At 37.4% G+C, this 26,876-nt stretch overlaps 2 protein-coding genes across 15 annotated transcripts in view; one reads left to right on the forward strand and one right to left on the reverse strand.

Moving 5' to 3' along the window:
• ANKRD27 (ankyrin repeat domain 27) overlaps window positions 1-8,878 on the forward strand; it is a 50,504-nt gene extending 41,626 nt beyond the window's left edge. For 10 of the 14 annotated variants that reach the window (XM_052797218.1, XM_052797222.1, XM_052797220.1 and 7 more), the window contains 6 exons: window positions 705-824; window positions 1,431-1,592; window positions 2,495-2,603; window positions 3,607-3,688; window positions 4,262-4,334; window positions 6,162-7,908. In XM_052797218.1, coding sequence (XP_052653178.1) covers window positions 705-824; window positions 1,431-1,592; window positions 2,495-2,603; window positions 3,607-3,688; window positions 4,262-4,334; window positions 6,162-6,437 — 822 coding nt within the window. In that variant the 3' untranslated portion in view covers window positions 6,438-7,908. Of the gene's footprint in view, window positions 1-704; window positions 825-1,430; window positions 1,593-2,494; window positions 2,604-3,606; window positions 3,689-4,261; window positions 4,335-6,161; window positions 7,909-7,981 lie in introns of those variants that run through there. The other 4 variants (XR_008236679.1, XR_008236680.1, XR_008236678.1 and 1 more) reach the window with 4 other exon arrangements.
• Window positions 8,879-10,038: 1,160 nt separating this feature from the next.
• On the reverse strand, window positions 10,039-14,947 carry PDCD5 (programmed cell death 5). The gene is made up of 6 exons (XM_052797234.1): window positions 14,799-14,947; window positions 13,553-13,593; window positions 12,309-12,370; window positions 11,760-11,851; window positions 11,438-11,509; window positions 10,039-11,035 (listed from the first exon to the last, which is right to left on the reverse strand). The coding sequence occupies exons 1-6, from the start codon at window positions 14,862-14,864 to the stop codon at window positions 10,988-10,990; spliced, it is 381 nt and encodes a 126-aa protein (XP_052653194.1). The 5' UTR covers window positions 14,865-14,947; the 3' UTR covers window positions 10,039-10,987.
• Window positions 14,948-26,876: the final 11,929 nt, after the last annotated feature.

Here is a 26,876-nt window from a genome sequence, read left to right on the forward strand (position 1 = left end):
CAGGGAAGCATAAGCAGTGAAGGAGAAGCATGAGCTAGTGAGGGGAGGATACTCATACAGGAGGGAGAGTAAATGAGAGGAGGGAAAAATAACGATCATGAAAAAGCAGGTGCACACAGGCAAATGGGAATATGCAGAAAAGTGGAATACCAGGGTTTTAAGAATAAGGAGCTGAGGACTGCAAGAGGAAAAAGAAAATTGAGAGAATTTTGAAGGTGATGGGGAGACAAAGCACTAGGGACGCAAGAAGAAAACAAGAATACAACTCAAACTTGTAGGTTAATGAAGGTTAGTTCATGAGGTATTTACAACATAAAGAACTCCTTCCAAGTATTCTGATGAGTTCAGAAAGGGCGAAAGGATACTGTTGCTGTGGTGGTTTGCTTTTGGTGTTTTGTTAAGTTATTGATTATGTATGTTTTTCACATACCTCAAGTTTTATTTTCTGGCCTTTCTTTCAGTTGCTTAAGCTTTTTTTTTTAAAAGCGTGTGGTAAAACATGAAAATTAGTATGGTAGGAAGAGATGCTTGTGGTTATCATCTGGCAAAGATGAGACTTGTTTTCTCCATCTTTTTTACTTTCTTCTCTTTTTCATTCCAGATTTCAAAAAAATGTTAAAAAAAAAAAAAAAAGGAAGGGGGCTTTCACTGCATGATCGATTAGCTGGTACCTTAAATTAAAAAGTTGTTACTTCTTTCAATAGGTGGTAAAGTGTCTGATGGATTACAGTGCTAAACAAAATAAAAAGGATATATATGGAAATACTCCTTTAATTTATGCGTGCTTGAATGGTCAGTATGAGACTACTGCCTTGTTGTTACAGGTAAGATCACTGAAAACAGCATGTTCAGAATGGTATTTCTTACGTGGTATCTGTGCTTATCCACTATTCAGAATCAGTATTTTTGGTTACACATTTCTCTGTCAAAACTACTCAGGGAAAAAATAAAAGTATTTGTTATCTCACTCCTTTCAATTCCTTCCCGTCATGGTTTTTTATTAGATAAATATTACTTTCCTATTATACAGCTAGCTGTTTTTATGGAACTTTTTTGTGGCAGGTGTTAGGTTTTCTTGCTTATGATTCTATCGCATAAGGTTTTTTGTGTTTTTTGTGTTTTTTGTGATTTCTTCTTTTTTTTTTTTAATATCTTTTGAACTTGGAATATGTAGTAGATAAATGAAAAAAATGAAATTAGCTGATCCATGAAATTATGGCTATGAGAGAGGAGGAAATAATATGATCAGGTGGCTTATTGTTGAACTGGTGATTGCTAGCATATGCTTTCTGCATTCGTATACAGCTACAAGGCTTCTGTGGCATTGTTCTCATTTATACATTGAAAAGGAGAGAAAAACAGAATAGTAATATGCTATCTCCATTTCATGCTACTCTGTCTTTATAACTCAATTTTATCTTGCCGTCTAGCATGGAGCTTCTGTTAACATTTCTAATGCCAAAGGAAATACAGCACTGCACGAGGCCGTGATAGGAAAGAATGAAGCCCTGGTAGACTTGCTACTTCAGAATGGTGCAATGACGCACATAAGGAATGAAAGGAACTGTACCCCTGCAGACTGTGCTGAGCCGGTGAGTGCAGAAAGTTCATTTCTGATGTTAGATTTTTCTAAAGTTCCATATGCATAATGCAGGAAAGAAAACAAATATAACTATTTGTCACAACAATATTTGCCAAGACTTCTGTATTTAACAATTATGTGTGCTATAAAGACTAAGATGCCTGTTTATTGTACACGTACAATATGATACCTGTGGTATATGAAACCTGTTGTGTTTCTAAAATAAATTATCCTGGACAAAAATGATCAGTCTAGAAAGAGTGAAAGCACATACGTGAATGAAAATGACATAAAAATCTATGCTAGTAATGGCAGAGAGAGCAGAAGAAATGTTGAACGTAGGAAAAGGAACACCTTTCACTGATGTTATACTGCTGGCAATCTTCCTCGTTCCACCCACTGTCTTTTGGCCTTCGTGCCTTTCGATACCTTTTGTCTTGTCATAGATAACCCTGACCTTCCCTTTTATTAATAGCAATAACATAATATGTAATATTAAATTATAAAGAATTATTTCACTCTTTAAGTGATTTGATGCATGGTCCCTATCTTTATGTGCTTAAATAGCCTCTGAGATGTAGCATAATGACCACGAAATTCTGTACTGAATCAATTTTAGTATGTGTATTACCATTTAAACTGAAATTAGCTTAACCATAAATAATACAGTTTAAAATAATAGGTCAAGACTATAAAATCATCATGCCGGTACAGTGCAGCTTGTGGAATACTGATTTTGTCCCTACTCAAAATGATACAATTTGAAGTTAGTATTTATAATGAGGTATTTTTGTGTGCGTTACATTCATTTTGGCAGCAATTAACACACTCTGCATAGACTAGAATCCTAAAGTGCACTGATGTTTTTCTTTTTCTTTAATAATGGTGAAAATGGAAACTTTTAAAATTAAGAATTCAAATATTATTAAGTTGCTGGAAACAGCACCAAGCTGTGTAGCTACATCAGCAGAGAGAGAAAAGGAGCGTGAGCAGCATGCTACTGTCAAGATAAGAAAAAAAGGTACGTGTCATATTTCCACTGGTATGAATAAAAAGGGATTTAGGAATTCATGTGCGACTACATCAAATATTTTCTATAAATGACTTACAATTAAAGAACAGTCAACTATTTTGCATATTTATTACAGGTAACACCTAAAATACTATAACTAAATGCAGCAGACTTTGTATTATATTGGTGACATCGCCGCAAACTCAGTTTTCACTTTTTTGGGGTGTGTGTGGGAATTTTACATGCAAAAGCATTTGAAGTTTAAAAATGTGCCACATTTGAGATTATATAATTAACCGTGTAGTAATTGTCCATTTCAATGCAAAGTAAAACAGATCAATTTAAATCACCTCTAGTTGTCATTTACATTGCCCTAAACCAGCATAGGGAGTGACTCTTCCATTAGTTACTGTCTCTCATATTATGGGACAGAAATAAGAGTTACAAAGGTTTGCAAAAGAATGACTTTCAGTAAATGGCAGCATATAGTACAGTCTAAGCAAATATGTTGAGACACATGGAACAGTTTGACAATACAGCTGAGCAGATATAGTGGCTTATTGCCATTTAAAAGAGATAGTGTTACTCACCATCCACCCTCCCCTCTTCCCCCTCGCCCTCAGCTTCTGGTCTTGCTTATCCACTACTTTCCTTATGCTGGCTCAGAAGTTTTTCAGATGAATTTTCAAGCTGATACAGTTCACTAACCTGGGGCAAGGGGTGTAACAATGTAAAAATTGGAATTAAGGGCCTCAAAGTCCAGAATTACTTGGTCTCTTCAGAAGCTTGGCCAGTCATGCTAATCTGATGAAGAATGCTTACTCCCATGACTTAAAATGCTTTAAAATTTCCAAAGATAAATTGTGACTCTGATTCAAGTTATTACTATTATAGTTTTACTGTAAAATTTAAATCTGTCAGTAGATACCACTTTTCATTCATAACTGTGTTTTTTTAATTCTTAAGTGTGACTCACTTGTAATTTTAGCTGCCTGTTCTTTTAAACTCCTAGTGAATTCTAAGCCATGTGAGAAAGCCGATGATCCCATAAGCAGACAACTTCAGCTGGTCCAATCAATTAACAGATTTAACAAGTAAGCATAGAAGCTTCCTCAGAAGACCGTTTATTGTTTCCCAGAAGCGAATAAGAAATGCAACTGTTAATAAAGCCCAAAAGTGGGTCAAGCATTGTTATGCATCACATGTGACTAATATGACAGTAGATGTTAATCCTCAGAGGCATGCACATTCATATCACCAGACAGATGTTCTAGGCATGACATAGTCATTGGTGGTGAACAGCAGTGATGTGCTGCGCAGCAGGAGGGAAAAGCTGGCCAGTGAAGGAGTACTTGCAAACGTATATATAATTGTTTTTGCACTAATATTTGGTGTACCATAAATTAAGAATTTCAGAGCCCGACTGCTTTCAAAAAATCATCTTAGTGCTTCACTCAATGGTTGGGTTTTGCCTATGATCTTTTTAAATGTTAATGTATATTCTGTGATAAAATACAGGAAATATTAGCCAGCTGTCATTTTGAGGTGGTGTTGTCAGACAGTAGCCTTTCTTTGTTGAGATAGTGCCACCGTGTGGATTTTCTGTGCTTGAGGGACTTTTGTGGAAAGACTTACGTAGTTAAAAATTTCTTTAAAATGTTTTTTAGAGCAAAACATTTACGGAGAACAATAACAAGAGATAAAAGTGTCCCTAATTTTGACTATCAGTTATTGCATCAGGTAAGTGGAAGTACTTGCTTGAATTATTTGTATAATACAGCAAATGTGTTTGTTTTGTCTGCTATTAATACAGATACATGTAACAGGGAAGTTTCTTTACTAGTGGTGGTTGGTGAATCCCAAAAGTTCTGACCCATTTGCTAACTCGCTGATGTTCCATTGTTCAAACTTCAGTGGTGCTTCTATAACACCTCTTAAACATCTTATTTTTAAGCCTCTTAAAGCCTTTTACTGCAGGCTTCATCTGTGTCTTGTTTTCTGTGTCATGTCTAACAAAATCTAGGCTTAGCAAGACTTGAAAAACTCTACAGCTTGTAAGAGCTGTAGCCAAGCAGAGATGCTATTTACAAGAGAGAAATTTTTCAGTAGGTTAAAATTAGGGTTTGCATGATAAGTCTGCTTGGAGGAGGAGATTGTTTGCAAGGGTTGATAGCAAACTGCATGTTGCATTGCCAGCTGTGACACAAATACATGTAATCAATTCATCTGTGGTTGGGGGTACCATGGCACCCTACGCCAATCTGACTGTTGGATGCTGCCCTCCACCCAGAGCATGTGCTCCCTCTTCCTCCTTTACACTGGTTTTGACTCTCATTGGACCTTCTGCTGAGCTGTCTCAGCATACTAAATCAAGAGGAAAAACTACCCCATTCAAAAGAAAACAGTTTTCTACCAGGTTAGTTCAGTAGCTGCCCATTATTAGATTGACATAGCCTTAGAAATGCAGACTCTGATGCTCACCTCCATCTAGAAAATGGAATACCGTTCTATTTCATAGAGCGCTTATGAGATTTAACATGTGCAAAGAGCCTTGAGAATGCCAAATTAATGCTATAAAACTAATGTTTTATTAATTCTTTCTAGAATTAATGATAATATCCCACTATTTAATTAAACGTGGGATTTAGATTTTATAATTGTGGATCACTGAAGGCAGTGTGTCATGTAAGTACAGCAAGTGTCAAAAAACTAATATGTGACCACGATACATAGCACTTCAATCATGTGCGATTGTCGTAGCTTTGTGAATTTACACGTCATACAGCTCTAAATTGTTAGTAGGTTTAAACATGTATAATCTCCATCTGAAACTTTTTCAAGATTGTTGCCATTATTTTAGTAAAAGGGTATCGTAATTTATTTCTGCCTTTAGTTCTTATCTCAGAAAATCTGTCATTAGCATGCTTGGATGCTCTTTTTTCTCTTAGTTATTTTAACATTTGCCAGGTGGCCAGTAGTCAAGGAGAGCCACCTGCTCTGAAAAGGAAACATCAGCAGCAGATGTGGAAATGGAAGATAAGAATAGCTGGAATGACCAAAAAGAGTCTTTAAGGGGGGGTGGGGAGGGTGGGTGTCTCTTCCCTGACAGTTAAGACCTGGAAGCTGGGAGTTTTTGCCTTTGCCTTCAGCAGTGCCAGGTTGAGACTGTCTGTATTACTACTTACACAGTTCTTAATGGTAAAAGAAATGGCTGTTGATTTCAAGTACCTTGAGACTTGCATTACAAAAGGTGTTTAGAAGAGTTAGGATGATATTGGGATAGTGCAGTGAAAATAAGTTTTGCAATGCCTTCATTATCTTTTCAGTTCTGGTACTGATGTATGTGTAGCCTGGGGCAGGTTGGGCTCTTGTTTTCTCCAAAGGAGACTGAATGTAATTACTGTCCTACAAAGTATGCTATTTTTAATCCTTGGCTGTGTTCTCAGTATAAAGAATACCATGAAATTAATGTGATAATTATATTCAAGAAACACTATATTCATTTGACTTTTTTGTAATGAAAAAAGTAGACAATGCTTTTAACATACCATTTTTCTATCCTCACAGTTAGCTATTAAAAGCTTTGATAAAACCAAGTTAAAATCTGTTGAAAAGCTGGACCGGAGCAAAGTTAAGATTATTGACACAGGATGCAGTGGAGAGTTTGTGAAACATGATGACATGATAGAAGTCCCTCACAGGAGTAAATTAATGCACCGAAGACACACTGTTAATGTGCCACTTTCAGCAGAGAATGTCAGCGATAATAGTTTATCCAGCCCTAGAAATCCAAGTATTTCACAATCGAGAGACTGCTGTGATGACGTGGTTTCAAAACATTGACAAGGAAGTGTGAATTTGATGTCAAAAGCTGAGGAATTAGGTGGTGTTAATTTCAATAACCCTTCACTGTGTATCAAAGAATTCAGTGATGCTTGCAAGCCTGCCTGCAGAACAGAATACAAGGATGACTCTTCAGCAGAAAACAGAATGTTCCTAGCACTTTTGAAGACTGAATCCTCTGTTGATGTTGGAGGTAACTACACAGCCAGATCGTTACTGATCTCAACGTGTTAACAGGGACGTACTGAGATGTAGACAGCAAAATTACTTTCCTATCCTACTTAGCACTTATTAAAAAATTATATGTAACAGTAAACCAAACAAAACCCTCTATTGTATTTTTTCAGCCACCCACCTTGTTTTTAAAACTCTTTGAATAATTTTTGCATTTTCAGTTTTTATCACTACATTGGATAAGTATATGTAAATATATATATATTTATATACATATAAAGATATATTGGATAACAAGGTATTTATTGCCAGAGGTAACTGAAATATCTCTATTTTTATTGTAATGTTATGAACCATTATAGTATATATTTCTGTATATTTCAGTAGCTGGGAAAACAATAGTCTGCAACATCTGTGACGCCACATTAGGAGATTTATACATGCTATTAATGTGAAGGGATGTAATCCTTGCTAATTTCTTTGCAATGCTTCCCTGTATTGGATCTGCAAGATCAAGTTCTTACACAGGAGCCAAGGTACTGGGGAAGAAGTAGAGAGCTCTTGACAAAGCTAAACTTTGGACTCACTTTTCACAGCCTAATCAAAAAAAAAAAGCAGAAGCAAGCCCATATAAGGACACATAAAATTGCTTTGTGGTTTGGTTTTTTTTTTTCCCCTCTAAAGCAAGTCATGCAAAAATGCACAAATATTCATGATTCTGAACCAGGGCAACATCTGCAGACAATTAGGAGCCTCCTCTGGACTGCTCTTTAAAAAGGTGAAATTCCAATTATGAAAAGTACTTCTCACATCAGTAAGCATTTGTTGGAATAGGCCAAATATTACCTCATTCTGAGAGGTGATCGCTGAAGAATTGAAAGCTTGCAAGTAACTATAAGATGGCTGCTTAGATTTGAACTTCATTTTCAGTTATGGGAGGAGAATGTGTAAATAGGACAAGCCAGGTTTCTAAGTGCGGTATTTTTTATTCTTGGCTCATCACATCCAGCTTGCATTTTATTTTATAAACTATTTGTATGAATAATTCTATTTCTTTTAACTGTGGTGTTAGTAAACTGCCTGGCAAAGTACAACGCTGGAAGACGTACTGATTATTTTTTCAAATAACTTTTTAATCTAAGAGGTAAAATGTGCAATAAGTGCACATATGGACATTTGGAGATGAGGGTCATGTGTTTATTTTTCTAATAATTTATGAGTTCATCTGATTTTCTAATGTGCCTTGGATTTGTGCCAAATGATGGAAAGAAAAAACTAGTAAAGTAACTCTTGAAAATGCTGTTTTCTTTGAGTGTTTTTTTCAAAGCATTGAGTCTTTTATGCAGATTTCCTTGCTTTTGTTTTTGTAGGCATTTGAAGACTTCACCTTGTGTCTCTGTGTAACCTGAGGGATCTGTTGGAATTTACTCTGAAGTTCAGTATGACCTTCTTCCCTCCTACGTTCATGGATTACTATTATTAGGTTGTGTGGTTTTGGATTTAAGGCATAGAGGTGTACAACACAGAACTTAGTGAAAGCAAACGTTTTCATGTAACTTCCTTCTCTAGCTCTATATTCCCATTTAAAAAAAAAAAAAGTAGGATGGATGTTCAGCTATTACGAGCCAAAGACCAAGAGGAGAGACATATGAACTAGTTTTTTTTCCTTCTTGTGACACTATGAGGATGACCTGGAGTAAGTCACTTATCCTTACCTGTAGCAAAAATAACCTAGATACTACTTATAAAGCTTAAGATACAAGTAAACTTTCATAGATCTGATTTCCAAACTACATAGTGAGAATTTTGCTTGTGTTTTAACTATACTATGCATTTAACTAAATGATTCTTGTCTTAAGACTTCTTGACAATATAGATGAGAAAAATCAGTTTATTAGCTTTTTAATACTGGTGATACTATGCGACAGAATATAAGTACAGAATATACTGCTGTAACTACAGAACATGAATTAGTGTCATTGTGCTAAGTTCAGTATCGAGTCTTTTTTCTTAATCCTTAATACTAAGCACAGTGTGGTTGAATAGCTTTGGAAACAAGTTTTAAGATAGCTTATTAAATACTTTTGAAAATGGTTAGAGATAAGCATCAGAGGATGTGAAGTCCTTTAGATACTTGCTTCTTTTCTATTAAAGACAGATTTTGAATACAACAGGTTATGGAAAACAACTTGTTCAATACTGTTTTCTATGCAAGTAGTGACACAGCTGCAACACTCCCTAGTTTCAGCCTTGACACGAACTGTTATATAATTATTGGTCCATTTTACTCAAAGAATTGGCCAAGTGTTAAAGTAGTGCTTGCCTTTGGAACAACTTCCCCCCCTGCAATGAAATATAAAATTTGCAAGGAAAAAAACATAGTAGCTTACTAAGGCAACTTGGTACATATTGCCTACTGTATTTTTTAACAAAATCTGTATTTTAAGACATCTAACAGGAGAATATTTTTTTCTTTAGAGTTTTATAGAAAAAGTACACATTTATTAGAATTCACCTGAGTTTTCTATTCTATTACAGTATCAGAACAGTTGTCCTTGTGAACCTGAGGCTACTTAAGTGACCAAGCCATGCTTCAGTTTTATTCAGTGTTCAGTCTAAGATAAAGCTTATTTCCAGGCATTCCGGATGTATAGTGTATGTATTAAAAAAACAAACAAACAAAAAAAACCCAAAAAACACCAAAAAGCAAAACACTTGAATGCCAAACAGTTCCACTATAATCTAAATGATGGAAAGATGATAACTAGCAAATTATTTAGGTAAATGTAATAGTTTGCAAGTTTCCTTTGACTTGCTTAACCAAGCTTGTAATTAAAAAATACCTTAATATTCAAAGATACAATGATCAAAGGCTAAACTGGAATAGGATTTGAAGGGAGTGCCCCTGGAAGCTTCCCCTGGCAATCTGTAGTGCAAATATACTGAAGTCAGCTTCATGACACTTACTTATGATTTGTCTGCAAAGCATCTTACTGTATGGTCCAGTTTAATCTCCAAAAGGTTGTTAAGTTAAAATAAATCCAAAGTATTACTTCACATTTTGATAACTGAGATTCTGGAACAGCTGCTTTAGAAGAACAGCAAGGCAATAAAGCTTACATTGTTAGAAGTAGAATTTGATAAACGTAGGAATGGGAATATGAAGCGTGGATGCTTAGGATGTATCTGTAGCCCTACTGAGAAAACTTTTAAATCATCTGTCACCACACCTTGACTTGAACCCCTTCACACTGGTAAAGGGTCATTAGTCTAAAAAAATGTAGCATACACCCACAATATTACTGAAGTTAAGGAATCCTAATTACAAACACAAGCAAAATGCCCAGTCTAGTTAAAATGAAACAAAAATAACTGTTTAAATACTTTTTAACCACATTCACACAAGATGAAAAACACCCACTAGTGCTCACTTTAAACAATTTTATTCTGTTTCAAAAACCACTGCAGTTGGGATCATACATGTTCCTGTTAAATTATGTCAGAAAAGGGTTTTGTGGTGGTAGAGTGTTTATATCAGCACATTACAGTATTTATCGTACTTATTTCCATAACCATACTTTTGAATAAATGTATAGCACAAGTTCAGTTTTACTTTATGCATGCAGGAGTTGCAGAAAGTGTAGGAAAATGGTCTTTTTTTCAAGGTAAGAAACACTCCAGCCATTTGATAAGAAATGGAGGTAGTTTTAAGAATATAAGATACCAAGTGTCTGAACAGTGCTGTATTACACAATTAACTTGCTTTTTTTGAGATAGCTCGATTATTTCATAGGGGAATGGTTCAGCTGTAGGCTGGTTACAATTTCTTTACATGGACTGCCTGATATGAAGTCCTCTGATCCAAATGCTACTTTGATACCTTCACTTTATTTTATAAATTTCCAGCAAGGACTTGAGAGCCAGTGAGCTGCTGGATAGGCTTCCTTCAGGGCTCAGGAAATCTTGTTTCTAACACTTCTGTGATTTAAAGCCTGGAGGTAAGTTTTTAAACTCCTAGAGTTGCTGTTCCCAGCTTTACACTTAGCTCCTCCTCATGTTATGGTATCTCCAATAGCAGCAAGTTAAGTGTGTGCAGCTGCTGAAAGCATAGCTTACACACTGAGTAAGGGGCAACAAAATGTTCATGCTAATGAAGCAGTGGGGAACCCCACACTGCTCAGGCCTCTTAAACTACAAATATTTAAGTTATAAAATCCCCTTCTCAGATTTATTTTACAAGACAAGTTCATTTGTTGGCCTTTTTTTATTAAAAAAAAAAAAAAAAGCGTAAACATTATCAGATCTTGCATTCTGCGTGGTAACAGCATGTTGCCTTTTTCCAGGCCTTTTGTTTGGCAGACAGTCTTACAGTAGTATTAATAATCCTCCTCTTCATCAGAATCCAATACTTTCCTTCTGTTGAACTAAAATGGAATACATGATGTGAAAATAGAAGGGTCACAGTAAGTCCAATGCAGAGCAACCCTTTCAAACTCCACACATTTGACAATGAATACATTACATGGGAGCAAAACATTCACCCCATCACCCTCTCCCCGCCAAGTCCCTGCCTGGCATAATGGTGGTACAGGACAGACACAGGGTAGTCTGTCTCACAGCAGAACACTGATACCCCAGTGCCACTATCTGCAAATTTTACTACTGATAAGGACTGCTATGATTTAATCCCAGCACCTATCACTGTAGGTAAGAGAGGTGGTAAATACAAAGTTAAGTTCTACCCTGAACTGAAATGGTCCAATACATGCAATTTTTCTGCTCTATTTCATAACAAGTTAAAATCACATTTAGGAAATAAAGCTTACCTTTACTGTTGTTTTCTTTTCTGTTTGCTGACTCACTTTTTCAAGTATTTCTATCAAACCTTGTTCCGATACCTAGGAAAGCAAAAGAAAAGCCACATAACCATATCTGGAGATACTAAGTATCAAACAACTGAATCACACTTCCACTTTTTATAATAGGTGTTTGATGGAATTATATACCAGTATTTAGAAGCTCTCAATTGCCTTTTTCAGTTATTTAATTTACAGATATTAAAAACATAGCTTTTTTTTTTTTTTTTTTAGAGTGAATTACGTTTGAAAATGAATATATGTGAGAAAGAATTGGAAAAACATAACTCACCTTTCCAGCTAGCTGTCCAAATCTTGCCATCTGTATAAGATAATTCTCTACTGCTTTTGCTTTGTCTGGTTTCACAAGTGCTAAATTGCTTACTGCAACAAAAACAGGCTCTGTTCATTTTGCTTTAAAACAGCTCAAATACCTTCACTAGTAACTAGAGACAAATTTGCCTATGAAGCAGTAATCTTCATGCCAGGGTCATGAAATAAATTGAAAAAGGCATTTTCATTTATGTAAAATAAAGATACAAGATAGTTATATTTCTCCTTTTAAATATTTGTTCCTAATTAGATTAACTAATTTTGACTCTACCATTCCTACTATTAATTAAAAAAAAAAAAAATTTCATTAACAGCATTTGGATGTCAGTTAACCCCTCCCCTCCAATCATTGATATCACCAACTGAAAAGCTCTAATAGCTTTATCTTCCCATCAACAACAGTATTTTTCTAGTCTGGCCTATATACAAGCACATACGTGCTTGATTTGAGCAGCACTGGAGTACACTAGATGAGAATTTTTTATTAGAAAGTTACTTGGATACTTACATCTTGCACGAGCTGCTTGATCAAGAACTTGAGCTAAAATAGTATTTCTTATCTCTGCTTCCCTGTAATGAAAAATTAACCACACATTAAAAGTGGGATTTTAAATACCTAAAATAATATGCACAAACCAGCAAACTACAGAAGACTTTTGACTCATGTAAGTGACTTCTTGAGGTGCCTTCAAACCTTACATTTACATGATTTCTTTTATAACATTTTCTGTCATGAGCTCTATGTACGTTGACGAAGTTACGTAGCTGACATCTTCCAAGAAATCAAGATGGAGTTTACTACTTACATCTTCTCACTGTTTATTATTACATCTTCAAGATAAAAGCCATGCTAGCCACTGCAAAGATTCTGCATTCAGTTCCATGTGGAATTTCACCAAAGACAGTATATGGTAAAGCAGGCATAGGAAATAGTCCATGCAATTGCAAGACAGAACCAAACCTCATTATTTATTTAGAATTTTTCAGTAAGTCTTCATATACTTACAATATTTGATTACGTATTTGCAAAACTGGAATTTTAGTTTATGCATTTCAGTTAACACAAACTGTCACTGTGTGCAAAGTCTAGCTCTTTAAACACTTATTTTCTATTTTCCACTTAGTGCAAATACTAAACACCGTTTCCGCACTAAGCTGTGACACAAATCATTTTGTTTCGTATTTTTAACTGACAGATGTCCCAGAAAAATCAAATCAACTAGGAAAGCATGTTCCCATTGCACTAAGGGAGCCAAACCCAAACTTGTCACTCAAACAAAACTCCAGTGTGAGAAGAGTTCTGCCAGCCTTCGAGATTTTCTTACCACTCTGAAAAGCCAAGGTTTCTGAGTTCCAGAAGCAGATGACAGTGGGAGTGATGCATCCCCAAAACATCCTATTATATCACCAAGGGTCATGAGGTTATTGCACTCAGCTGAGTCCCGAAGTGAAAATGAGCTGCTACTGCTGTTTTCATCCACACCCTCCCCCCTGCCCAGTCTGGGTTCAGACTGCCTGACAGCTCTGTTGTGGATCATCCAATATAGTCATGGCCTGGGAGCCACACTTAGATCAATCAGATTTTAGCTATCCTTGGGTTAAATCTTCAACATTTCAGCTTCTTTGTTGGTGGTTTTTCCAACAACAACAAAAATTCAGGTGAATATTCCAAAGAAATTAAATACTCAAAAAAAAAAAAAAAGTTCAAAACTATTAGATGCAAGACCAAAAGTCAATAGTTCTCATTTATACCTCTGTTTTGCTTCCTGTTGCGATGGATCACCAGAAGAATCCTAAAGAATGAGATCAGAATAAATATGATCATCCAAAACCAATCCACACAGGACAGTAAGTTTAAATCTTCCAGCAGTGTCAATGTGAGCTAAACCTGCCTGCTAAACCCGCCTGACCATGGACGAGATCCTAAAAATGAGAATCTGCTGCCCTAGCAAATAAACATGCCATACTATGCTTTCTTCACAAAGCAGTAATGCAAACTAGTGTGATGACTAGTGCTACTGGATCTATCCACAGGTTGTTGTAGGTTTCGACATTAAAAGGCCTTCCCATTAGGTCTAAGATAATAAACTTTCCCAAAGCCCAGAAAACAGACAAAAGCATTTAAAACCCATTAAAGTAAGCTAGGGACAAATGAAACTCAGTGTAACATTTTGTATTTATCAATACAGAGGAAAACACAATCCTAGCACGGTATTTTTGGATTAATATAGCCAGCTGACATGAGTATTCAGAAGCAAATAACAAAAAAAGAGGAAACAACTGAACTTGATGTTGAATCTGCACCTCAAATTTTATAGGTAACATTTCAAAGTATGAGAGTGGAACAGGAAATGATACAGAAAGAGGAAACGAGGCTGATCACAGGTATGGAAGATCCCTTCACAGGAACAACAGAACAGACTGATACACTTCAGCTCTGAGAACGGAGATGACTGTGAAGACCGATGACGGTAATCCCTAAAACTGTGAATGGCACGGAAAAAGGTGGTGGGGAGGGAAGGGTTATGCGCTGAACCTTCCAAGGCAGCAGCCAGGGCACCCAAGGCAGGTAGCAGGAGGCAGGCCCAAGGCGCCCTGAAGGCGCTGACTGCTCCGGCAGCGGGAGAGGAGAGGAGAGGGCCTGGGGGGGTGCCCGGCCGGTCCTCACCCCCCGCCCGCGCCGGGCGCCAGTCACCGAGGCTGCACTCGGCGACGTTTCCAGCAAAAAGCACCGGGCACGGCCGGGCCCTTTCCCGCTTCCCCCCCCCGGGCCCCAGCCGGAGCCTTTATTCCCGGAGAGGCCTCCTCACGGCGCGTCCCCTCCTCTCCCCCGTGCCCGCTCCTGCCTTCCCAAGAGAGGCTTGGGCGGAGGGACAGGCCGCGCCGAGCGCCCGCCCGCCCGCCCCCCCCCCCCCCCGGCCCGGCAGCAGGGAGCGGGGGCACTGCCGGGGGCGGGGAGGGGGAGGACGGCGGCGGGGCGGCTGCCCCCGCGCCTTACCCCGTGCTTGGCCTGCAGCTCGGCCAGCCGCTGCTGCCGCAGGGCCTCCAGCTCCTCGTCCGCCATGGCCGCGGGGCGGTCGCGCAGCCGCAGCGCCCCCGCCGTACTGCGCCTGCGCCACCGCGCCAGGCGCTACTAACCCACCGCCGAAGGCGCCGCCGAGCGCGGGGGCGGGGCTTCTGTGCGGCCTGGCCTCCCCTCACGGCGCAGGCGCTTCGCTCTCGGGGCGGTAGCCGCCCGCCCGTCCTCGGCCGAGGGGGCGGGCCGGGTGAAAGTGGCGGTGGTTGTTGGTCCTCCCCGGGGGTGTGGGTGGCTCTGCCCTGGTCCCCAGCTCCATGCAGTAGTTCGTAGTGTTGCCCAAACCTCTGGTCCGTGAGCTCGCCTCTTCCTTGCACGTCCAGGCCTGCCAGGTTGGTGAGCCCACACGCAGTTTCGTTTCTCCAGCGCGGTGATCGTGCTGGAGCAGCGGTGATGCTGTGAAGAGAAAGTGGGGGAAGTTACAGCCCCTTTTTTTGAGAGCTGCTGGCGTAAGGAGCCCAGGTCAGGCTAAGTCAGGCCTGCTTGTTCTCTGGCTCCCGTTCTGTGAGGAGGCAGTGCAGGGTGGTTATGTTATGCCAGGTAAGCTGCTACTAGGCTGATAGAAACAGCATTGGTTTGGTACGTCCGTTTGTCTGTACCATTGTAGTCTACTACCGTGACCTTGGATTGATCACACTTCAGCTGTGTCTCCTACAGGTCCTCTGATTTCCTCAGAAAAAAAAACAGCGGGAAGGGGGGGCAGGATTTGGTTAGCCTTCCCACATATGCAATATTGACTGATAATTCCCCAAGCTCTGTTCAGCTGTGACTCCCCGAGAAGTAACTTACTGTGCTGCGACCACTGCTTCCAAGTTCAAGACACAGTAGGCAACTGGTGATACAAGATGTTTTACATCTTGTGTTAAGAAAAGAACACAGTGGCTTTGTTATACTGACTAGTGGTGGATAAGAAATCCTGTATGTTGCAAAATGTATAAGATACCAGAGAAAATTACTTCTGGCTGACCTTGCAAATTCCCTGAGAAGATAAAAACCTTAGGCCCTTTTCAGATAACTTAGCTTAGAGTGTCAATATGATTTGTGACAAGAGAATGTAAATCAAGAAAAGATAGTAGAGTTACTAACGAACGCTCTTTAGGATGAGTTGTATGAAACGTAAAGTGTCCTGCTGTGCAGAATCACTAGAAAAGGGTCAACTAGTGGACAAGTGAGGAAGACTATCAGAGACCACCAGAGGACCCCTGAAGACCACCAAACATCTTGAGTGCACCTGCACCAAGGGCATTTACATATATTAATGAGTTCCTGGAATTCAGATGAATATGTGTTGTGGTTTAACCCCAGCCAGCAACTAAGCACCACGCAGCCGCTCACTCACTACCCCCCCCCCCGCAGTGGGCTGGGGGAGAAAATCGGGAAAAGGAGCAAAACCCGTGGGTTGAGATAAGAACGGTTTAATAGAACAGAAAAGAAGAAACTAATAATGATAATGATAACACTAATAAAATGACAACAGCAATAATGAAAGGATTGGAATGTACAAATGATGCGCAGTGCAATTGCTCACCACCAGCCAACCGACACCCAGCCAGTCCCCGAGCGGCGATTCCCCACCCCCCCTTCCCCGTTCCTATACTAGATGGGACGTCACATGGTCTGGAATACCCCTTTGGCCAGTTTGGGTCAGGTGCCCTGGCTGTGTCCTGTGCCAACTTCTTGTGCCCCTCCAGCTTTCTCGCTGGCTGGGCATGAGAAGCTGAAAAAAACCCTGACTTTAGTCTAAACACTACTTAGCAACAACTGAAAACATTAGTGTTATCAACATTCTTCGCATACTGAACTCAAAACATAGCACCGTACCAGCTACTAGGAAGACCATTAACTCTATCCCAGCTGAAACTAGGACAATATGTTAATTATTTACAGGAAAAATCATGAATATGTATATCCATTTTGTATATAGTCTCAACTGTTGAAAGAATTGGTATGCACGATAGGCGGAACGATCCCCCATGCATCCAATGCTGCAATAAAGAATGCCTGCTTTCTAAAACTCCAAAATTGAGTCTTGGAGAGCTGCTGAAGTGCCGACTTACGCTAACACTGGGACTAGAAAAAGCATGAAATGATACGGCTTCATGCCCCTCAGCTATGAGGTCTGTCCCTGTCTCTGAAATCTGAGAGTGTAGGAAGCTGACAAAAGGTACTGGCCTTGATCAGACTTGGTACAAACTCACTAAAATCAATTCAAAGTGACTATTGTCAACACACTTACTTGGTAGCTTCAATCACGTTAAATGAGTAACTTTGACATCTCAAATTTCGGCTTTTCATGTTGGTCAGTCACATGTTCTTATTAAAGGCTGTATGGGGTTTTTTTTTTCCACTCATGCTTTAAGATTTAATTTAACCAAAGAAACAACTTGAACACTCTTCTACCAGGATAAATAAGCTACAACTTCCTAAAAATAGAGGTTTCTATAAAGATACATTACCAAATATTTCTGGTCTAGTTTTCAAAAGTTACAAAAAGTATCAAGTGCTTGTTTCATTAATTCTTTTAATTAAGAATTCTTGCAGTGAATGCAGACACAATTAGTGGAGTGGAATTAATTTTCTTTCGAGTTTTCCATGGTGCATGCTCCAAATGGATAACATGAACCTGAAAACCTTGCATCCATCCAGATAGCCTGAGAAGCGTGTTTATACCTTCATAAATTTAAAATCGGGGTCTATTTCAGGAGCACGTTTTTAGTGGATTTCAAGGAAGGTTTGGGTATTTACTTGCATGTTAGCAGTAGAGGGAGCCCTAGTTCCACCAAAGAGTATTTGTTGCTCATGCCATAAACCAGGAAACAAAAAAATTGTTGGGTTTTTTTGCTGTGCAGTATGTTCTCACAGATGAAGCTTTAATCTATATCGTACATCTCTGTTGCTGTAAATTCATGCTCCATTATACCACCATATGCTTTGCTTCAGTCAAAGAAGGCTGCAGTAATCCTAATACTTCATCTAGCTTTATAGATATTTGTGTTGCGTGTTTGATTGCATATTGTTTGCTCACACACTTAAAGGTTATGTCTTAATAAGTTGTTTTAAATGAGTTTATTAGCAGTGAGCTGGCAGTAGATGAGTTTTTATGTTTTGAGAAGGTAACGTATTTATTGTCAATTACAGTATGAGATTCAGGAAGCAAAAAAGGAGAGTGGTTCATTAAAAAAATCTGGAGGCATGTAGCACAGTGCTTTAGGTTGTATTTCATTTTTGGCTAGTCAGCTGCCTAGTTTCTTCTTCATCTGCTTAGAGGCATATATCATTACCATTGCAAACTGGACAGCTCTAAATGTGAAAACGTGAAAGAAAAGATAAAGGTTTTTCAGTACTGGTTGAGTTGCTTTATAGTGTTCAGGACTTTTAATTGTGGTGCTGAAATAGTGGATTCCTGAAAGTTTTATACATATTCGATATGTCCACAGAGTCCCGTGTGCCATTTATAGTGATGAAGAATGGTAAACAGAAAAGAAATGCTTTAAAAATACTCTTTCCCATTTCTTTTAAACTTCTTTTCTGATAACTGTGCATCTCAGAGTGCAACCTAGTATGTATTATATATCATATGTAACACAAGTACTATATAATTGTTAACTACATTACATAACAAACATACTGTCTGTAGAATAGAAAATGTTATATATTGCTAACTAATCTCTCTATACAATGTAAATATATTTTTAATATACATGTATAGTGTATAATTTAAAAAAATGTATTTTAAGAGTCTTATTTTGGTATATCCTGTTTTGAGGTACTTCAACAGACATCATTTTCAAGTGCAAAGTGGGCTATTGAATGCCTCTAAGTTGAATGATGTTTGAAAACATAGGCTTTGTTGCTTGGACAGTGAGGACTTGAAAGGCAAAAAATAGGATTCTGTTGTGGTAGTTAAGTTTCATATAGCATTGTGTGGCTACAATTTTGTCTTACCTGAGGCATCAGGTCAAATTTCACAGCTGTGAATATCAGCAAATTCAATAGGAGTTAAAATTCGTGTCATTGAAAGGCAAGTTTGATTTAAACACAACTGATACGTTAAAAATTCTAGTATTTTTATAGCATCTTTTCAGATACCCAACCATCTCAAGCTGTTTATTAACATGCCATACATTGTTCTAGAAATACTGTATCTTATATATTCTGATATACTAATAGTATTCATTCTATTCTTCCCATTATCAGTCACATCAAACCTTGCTAAATAACATGAGATTGGTTGTTATCTCATAAGCTTAGACTGGTGTAGCTATACTGAGCTCACCTAAATAATACTTAGTGTTTATCAGCTACATTTTTTCTGTCTTGTGTTGTCATTAGCAAGTCAAGTAACTTTTGCTGAATGCTTGCAACATTTGGTACTAGCAGTTATATATACTGTTGGTGTAAAGGTGGTTGGGGTGAATAACCAGGTAAAGATTACAGACAAGATACAGGGCAGAAAATGGAAGTACTAAGGATGAAGAAGAGGACAGTTGATGTGTGAACCAAGACCCTTCATAAAAGTAGTAACACGGGTTTTTTTGAGGTTGGGAAACTGGAAATGTTCATACTTGAGCGTATGTCCATTTTTATTACATTCATTGGTTAAGGGTATATGTTTATGAGATTAATGTGTGATCTACTCCATTTGAAAATTCAGGTTCTGATCATGCATGTAATATTCAGGCTGATGTTTTAGGAAACAGGGCGGTTCCCTAAAGGAACATTTTGTTACTCTGTTTGTTACTGTGATTCATCCTTTTTTATTATACCTATGTAATTTAGTGAAATTAATCTAAAAATTATTTCCTAAAGTCTTCAAGCAGAATTATTTTTTTTAATGGATGGAAAATAGTTCACTCTGGCACTAAAATAATAACATTTTTTATATGACTGGAGAAAAATGGTACTTTGAAGGGGAATACTCTGTATTCTTTAAGAATGCATTTGTCAGCTGTGAAAGGTGCTCAGTATCAGTTGGGTTGCAAGTAATAATGCACTATAAGTACATTAGTAATTCAGCAGAGTGACAGGAAAGGTTATCAGTACTATTTGAGATATGTAAAAATCTCAAGGATATTAATTTTGATAAGCAGGATCCTTTCCAAGCCCTTTGAGACTTAATTTCAAACACTAGAGGGCTCAAGATATGTTTCTGATTTTTTTCCACAAGGTTTTAATCACTATAAATAGTATGTCTTTTTCAGTAATGCTCACATTAACCTCATAATCATCCTTAAAATGACACTGTATTATACAGAAGAATGGCAATGCATGAATAAGCTAATGAACAAAACACCTCCTTCCTCAAGCAACTGTAAATAAAATAAAGTAAAATACCTACAGCTACGACAACACCCTGCAAACTCTATGTTTAATACTTCTGATTGGAAGATATACTGGAATTCCTTGCTTGATGAAATCCTTGCTTAGTCATCTCTGGCCTAAATTAAAATTTTAGTAAAAATGAACCACATAAACATTGCTATTGTAATTTAAAAGAAAATCAGCAAACATTGCCATGCCTTCAAAATAAGCATTGCAAGACTTTTCCACCTTATAGAAACTGAAGCAAGACACTTTTGAAAAAGTAATATTTAAAAAAAAGAAAACTGATTTCAGTATTTGATGTGAGAGAAATGAAGAAAGACTTATATCAACAGTGAAAACTAGATATATAATCTTAAATTATTAACAGTGAATTTTAACCATCTAATTAGTTATTGTACGACCACATTGTACCTATTCTTAAGCTTACTGAAGCCATGGAAAATTTCCCCTTTAATTTCCATTGTTTTATAAACAAACACACTAAGGCTAATAAGGATTATTTGCAATGCAACAATCTGAATGGGTGCCTCAGTAGTGGGCTCTAAATAAATAAATACAGTCTTGAGAAACATTGTGCCCGGTCTGCATCATGGGTTTACAAAGATTTGTATGCAGTAATATAAAAGTACAGTAGAATAGATTTGGAAATGGAATGACATCAACATGCGAGTCAGATGTGAGGAGATCTCAGACTGTAAAAGACAGGAGTGAAAAAAGGAAAAATATTATTCATTACATTTTTGTAGATAGACTTTTTTGTTACATTTTATTTCAAAGAGTAAACAGCAAATGTTTTGCAGGAATATAATCCATATAGTGCCATCAAATCTGAGGAGCACGCTCAAATATTTTCTTATGCTTTATATATTTAAAGTGATACTGAAGCTGTGAAGCCGATGACAGTATCTTACAGATTTTAGTAGGAACTGAATCATTGCTTGAGTCCAACACCTGTAAAGTACTTGAGTTCACGTGTAACTTTCAGCCCATGGGAAAATCCAGTGAAATTACTGTATATATGTATATATTTCACTACTTTAAGAATCATCTCTCATGGATTTGCTCTGCTACAGAAGTGCACCTGGCTGAAGCCATTAATGTGATTTTTATTGCTTTATATGCTTTGATGCCTTAATTTTTTTAAACATCTGCAATAAATGTTTTTTCTTTTGCTTTATCAAGAATTAGAGCATGAATGCCTTTATTTTTTTGACTAAAATCTTGTACCTGGGATTGTTCATTCTCTTTCTGGGTAATGTATTTGTGCCTATATGAAGCAGCTGTGTTTAATGAGCTGGAGCACAGGAAAGCCAATAAAACATGAACTCTGCATTATCAGCACATATATGAAGTGAGGGGTGGACTATGAATTAAAACAGCTTCCTGTTTTTCTTTTGGAATTGTAATATATCATCACATTCTCCTATAATAGTACTTACTGTATTGTTAAATTTCTACAAGAGGAAGGACTTAGTCACTTATTTGTTGGTTTGATTAATGACTAATGTTGACTATGTTGTTGTACTGTCCCTTCTTAAGGACTTTCTTACCATATTTCAGATTCAAACTAGGAATTAATTTGAATGGAACAACTGTATTAACAGTCTAGAACCATTGTACTCAGCCTAGCTGAGCAGGTTAAGCACTTCTGGTAAGAGGTCAGGATTGTGCTTCTTCCTTAGCTGTATTTGCAGCTAAACATTGCTTGTTCTGAAACACGTTCCACAGCTCCCAACTAAATCGCTGAACTATGAATAACAGGGAGTAGACAATTTAGAAATATCTCTTTAAGTTAAAGTTATTGTAGTTGCCAGTAGTATTGTTTTATGTAATAAAATTAGATGCTCTCATTTTTCTAAAAGTGTTAATTTAGGAGTTTAAAAACTTTTGCTTAAATTTAAATATGGTAATATACCCTTGTTGTCCACCAAAATTAATTTTTGCTTTAAAAAAAACCCAAAACAACCCCAAACAAACCCTTCCATAACTTGGAATTTGATAAATTTGAAGTGTGGCTCTACTGAAAGATACTACCATGTAAAAATCAAATGCATTGACCTAGCAGTTCTCTCCTATGTATTGAGTATCTGCTTTCTTTAATAACAAAGATAAACTATTGCTATTTCTTTACTTGTTTTTGGAAATGACACAGGTGCAAGAGGTGCACTAGATCTGGTTTTTTTCTTTTTTCATCATTAAGAGAAGTATTTATTGCATTCCAACTATTACATTTTGCTCTAGCTTATGGAAGAGAATCTACTTTAAATGGTATGGAACAATATTGGTTCTAATTATTTATTCAGTTAATAGCCCGTGGAATAGAAGATGCAAGCTAAGAATGTCTAAGTTAACCCACTTTTAACTCACTGTCTGTTAACCCTTTAGGCTGCTGTTTCATAAATAGAGATGAAAAGAGAGACAGAAGAGTAAATGGAGGCCAGATTGCACAGAATGCTACAGAGGAAGGTGATCAAAAGACTAAGCTGGGAAAGGAAAGGTGAGACTGGGATAAAAAGTAGTGCTTGCTTCTTTTTTACTTTTGTCATTTACTGTTGCTTAGGTCAAGGTATGGTGAGAAAATCTGAGCTGACCCCTGCAGCATTTTAGATATTCCACACACACGTGAGTCAGCAGCTGTTCTAAGGAAGGGTTGTGGAAGTAGGACAAAATCAAATATTAAAACTGTATTATAAGGAAAGCAGGCGATCTGCTGCCTGAGCAGTCTTTTACCTAGAATTATTTACAATAGAATTAAATAAGAGGTAGACTGACTGCCTTCAGCATGTCTCACCACACCTTCATGTAGCATGAAGGAAGATGATGAATTCTTCATGGAGGCATCATTCCTTACTGATTCCTTGGGCTGTAGAAACAAGAATATTTTCTCTGTATTCCCTTGTACAGGTTTTCCATATGCCCTGACTGCCGCCATAAGCTTTGGTTTCTAAATTGCTAGCGATAATATGCTTGAGTATTTTTAACATGTAAGAGCTTGAAGTGGAAGTCAGCCAAATTGAAATACCAGTTTAGGTTTGTATCACTCAAGAGCTTCTTTAATTTTCAAAGATGAAGATGAGCTAATTACTTTAAAACTTTAAAGGTGGTTTCTGCCTTTGTAGGTAGTATATTATTCTTTAGTACTCACTAAACCAGAATATTTCTTATAGTAATTGTTGATCTGACTGACACACATGCTAATTCTGATGTGCAGTATAAGACACCTCAAATTAGCACAGACACAAGTGTTTGGTACTGTCACACTGTTCATAGTTATTTAAACAAACATTTTCTTCAAAGGAAACTCTATATAAACCTGTTGGAAGTACCTTTTTGTTAATGTGCTGATGTGTGATATTTAAAAATTTGGTTTGTACCACTTGGGGCAAACCCTGCTCGAATCTAAAAAATCTCTATGGAAGAATGTTACATTGGATCTAGGTCAGTCCATCTGTGGCTTTCAGAGCTACTGACCTTGGCAGATGTGGGCTCCCTGATCTTGTAGCAGTTGTCTGCTCCATACCCTGGAGGCCATAACATCCCAAGTCATAGGGCTGCAGTCCATATGATGTGCTTCCCAGAACTGTGGAATCTGGAAGACCAGGTTTCTCCATGGCCCTTTAGGCAGAATGCTAAGAAGTTCACCAGAAACCTGCCTGGCTTCTGCTGGAGCCTGGGCAGAATTGAATCAGGTATGTTTTCTTTGCCAAATCTGCAAATTCTGACAATGTAAATTGTGTTCTTCTGATTAGTTCTGCTGAGGTGAAAACAGTTTGCAATTCTGAAACACAGGGAAATGTGATGATCAAACCAAAAGATATTGAAGTTTTGGAGAATTATGCTTATGAATAGGAAATACAAGCACGAATGAATTGATTCTTTCTGTTTACTGCATGTATACAAATAATCGAAAAATACTCTAAGCAAGGTTTACTAAGATTTAGTGTCAGGCGTATGCATTCATTGTGTTTTATGTATTGAATGCAAAACCGGCAGTCTGCTTCTCACACAGACATTTTATTAAGGCAGTTATAGGGATGAAGCATAGTTTTGAGAAAAATGGACGTTTAGAGAGTAGTATAAAGTAATTTACAAAAGTAATTATTTAAAAAAAAGTGAAATGTCCCTTTCTGTGTCAGTCACATAAGTCAAAATTCTGATTAATAGAAAAACTTTATCATGTGAAAACTTAGGATTTTTAAGAAAAGCTTTTCTGTAAAGATTTTCAAGCTGTTTACTGATATTATTAATAATGTAATTAATTTGGTAAGTAGTAAGGCACCAGCCAGGGAAAACAGAATATACCATTAGAGTGTTATTCAGCGAGAATTTATTGTTACTCTATTGTCTGTTTTCAACACACCTCAGATTTTACTTTTTTATATGTATGTATAGTTCATTTAATTTGATTATAAGTTAGGTAGGAGGTGTTTCTGACTGCGTAAGAAGTATGGCCATCTACACAGATTATTGTAATTAAAACATTTATTCTAACCTTCCTGGACTTGTATATAGCACACTATGCTTAACAGCAGAAGGGATCTTCCAGCTGGTTCAAATGAATGGGAAAGTATATTGTTATAAAATACTGAAAGGTATTGAAAATGTCATCAGTTTTTCAGTTTTGGAGGAAGGATACTGCTCTTAGCATGACAGAAGGTGTTTCTTGCACTCATTTGACTGCTAGGTTCCAAGAAAAATTTGTGAAGTATAGTGAGAAAGTTGCATAAAGAGATAGGAAGGATTAGACCACAGCAGCTGTACTTCTGAATAATTTAGGTTTAGTTTTCAAAATTATACAGGAAAGGATTATCACTTATACTTGCTTTTGAGAAAATGGAGCTACAAGTGTTGTTTATAAAAAGTGACAATGTACAAACCATCTAAAATAGCACAGGGACTGTCTTGTTGCTTTGGGCTAGATCCTGCAGAGCTGTGTGCCAAGACACTTGTGGAATCATGAGTGGGAAGTAAATAGTGTAGAAAGAGCTTCCTTTGTCTAGATATGCAGCAGGGCACAACCCTTCCTGAAAGTTTAAACTAGTGCTTGAGAGTAATGTCTGTCAGGTGTACCAGATGACATATATATCAGCTGGCTCCAGAGGAGTACATTAATTCTGTTACTGATATATATTTATAATTATTTACAGTAAAAGATCCTAGGGGACTTCCAGCCCCTTTCTCCTCCTTGAAAGCCAGCTACTGAGTATGTGGCAGTCAAGACCACTCACTGCTTCAGGCATATTTGCCTTTTGATCAAAAGCGAAGTAAATTGTGCCACTTTTCCGTAAGCCATCCTGCCCTTCAGCTACAAGGTATATGTAAAACAGGAAGAATGCCTAGCATCATTCTTCTCTCCTGCCTCAATATTTACTGTGCAGTTCCATAAAGTTAAGGTAAGATTTTCCTCAGAATGTTTCCTGTTCATATTTTAAAGGAAATCCAATTTGTAAAATGCAAATTGTGCATCAAATACTTGACGTGATGTTTCTTTAAAAATTTACATTCATACTATAAATCAGTAAATTACAAAGACTGTAATTCAGTAATTTTCAAACATGAGTTAATAATTTTTGACAGAGATTATGATTTTGTCTTGGCCTTGCCATCACCTGATCATAGAGGTGAGCCTCAGTAACCAGCAGGTAGGTTGTGCTTCGTGCTGTGTGTGACCACTAGATATCTTTGGTCATGTGAGATCTCTGGAAACTATGCTTACCTTGTGCTCCAGGCTTGCAAGCTAGCAATCTGTACAGCATGTGAGCCTAGTCAGGAGACTTGTTCTGAGGTACGTAGGTGTATCCTTAAAGTCATTAAAAGTCCTGGCTTTTACAGAGAAAAAAAGAGGGAAACTTCTAATTACTCTATTAAAAGATGGTAATTGAGGTAACACAGGTAATTCAAGGCAGGAGCAAAAAAAGAATTCTTGCTTTAGTGCAAGAACTGGTGCTTCTTAACTGTCAAATCCAAAATTAGGGCTAGCAGAAATAGAGGGAGTTGCTATAAACAGGAGGATGGTCTGGAACATTCAGAGAACCCTGATGTAACCTCAGAGAGCACTGTTGAACAGTCAGGAAAAGGAAACAAACAATGTGTAAAGTTCATTATAGCCTCTAGATCTGCTATCTCAAGAAACTTGTGAAGTAGAAGAGCTGGTATTGTAAAGTCACCGCCCATAAGGTCAGGACTTCTGGAGATGGGCTGAAGTCAGAAAGATTCTGACTGTACAAGCATCCAGGGCACCAATTTACATTCCCACTAATTTGCAGAATTAGTAATAGGATTGGAGTCTCAAGTATTTGTCTACAATTACCATAGGGCAGTGAACTATAAAAATCAACAACCTTTTATTTTTTAACAAACAACAGTATAAAGTCTCTATTTTCCTAAAAAAATCCCCTTGTGTAATCTCTGAATTTTCTGTCTACATGCTGATTGAAATAATGTAGCTTGAATTCTGTGTTTGAAACCATGAATGAGGCTCATCACTAAAGTCAGAACCACGTTTGTGTCTAAACTAATTAAAATGTCTGTTGAATTTTTGATGCAGAAATGAAGGACCTTTCAAAATGTAGTTCTGTTCCTGGTATATTTTCACAGGTTTTTACAGAGAGAAATGCTAGTGGATGTAGAAGACAGAACTCACTAAAATGATTCCATAAAATGGTTTGATCAAAT

The sequence above is a fragment of the Harpia harpyja genome, chromosome 9, assembly GCF_026419915.1.
Source record: "Harpia harpyja isolate bHarHar1 chromosome 9, bHarHar1 primary haplotype, whole genome shotgun sequence".
NCBI lineage: Eukaryota > Metazoa > Chordata > Aves > Accipitriformes > Accipitridae > Harpia > Harpia harpyja.

What these genes read in the sequence shown, in the direction of transcription:
- PDCD5 (XM_052797234.1), bottom strand. Translation starts at nt 14,864, where the DNA reads ATGGCGGACGAGGAGCTGGAGGCCCTGCGGCAGCAGCGGCTGGCCGAG. An exon ending in AGCTGCAGGCCAAGCACGGG is followed by an intron (nt 13,594 to 14,798) that starts GTAAGGCGCGGG and finishes CTCATTCTTTAG; the next exon opens with GATTCTTCTGGTGATCCATC. An exon ending in AAAAGAAAACAACAGTAAAG is followed by an intron (nt 11,036 to 11,437) that starts GTAAGCTTTATT and finishes ATTCCATTTTAG; the next exon opens with TTCAACAGAAGGAAAGTATT.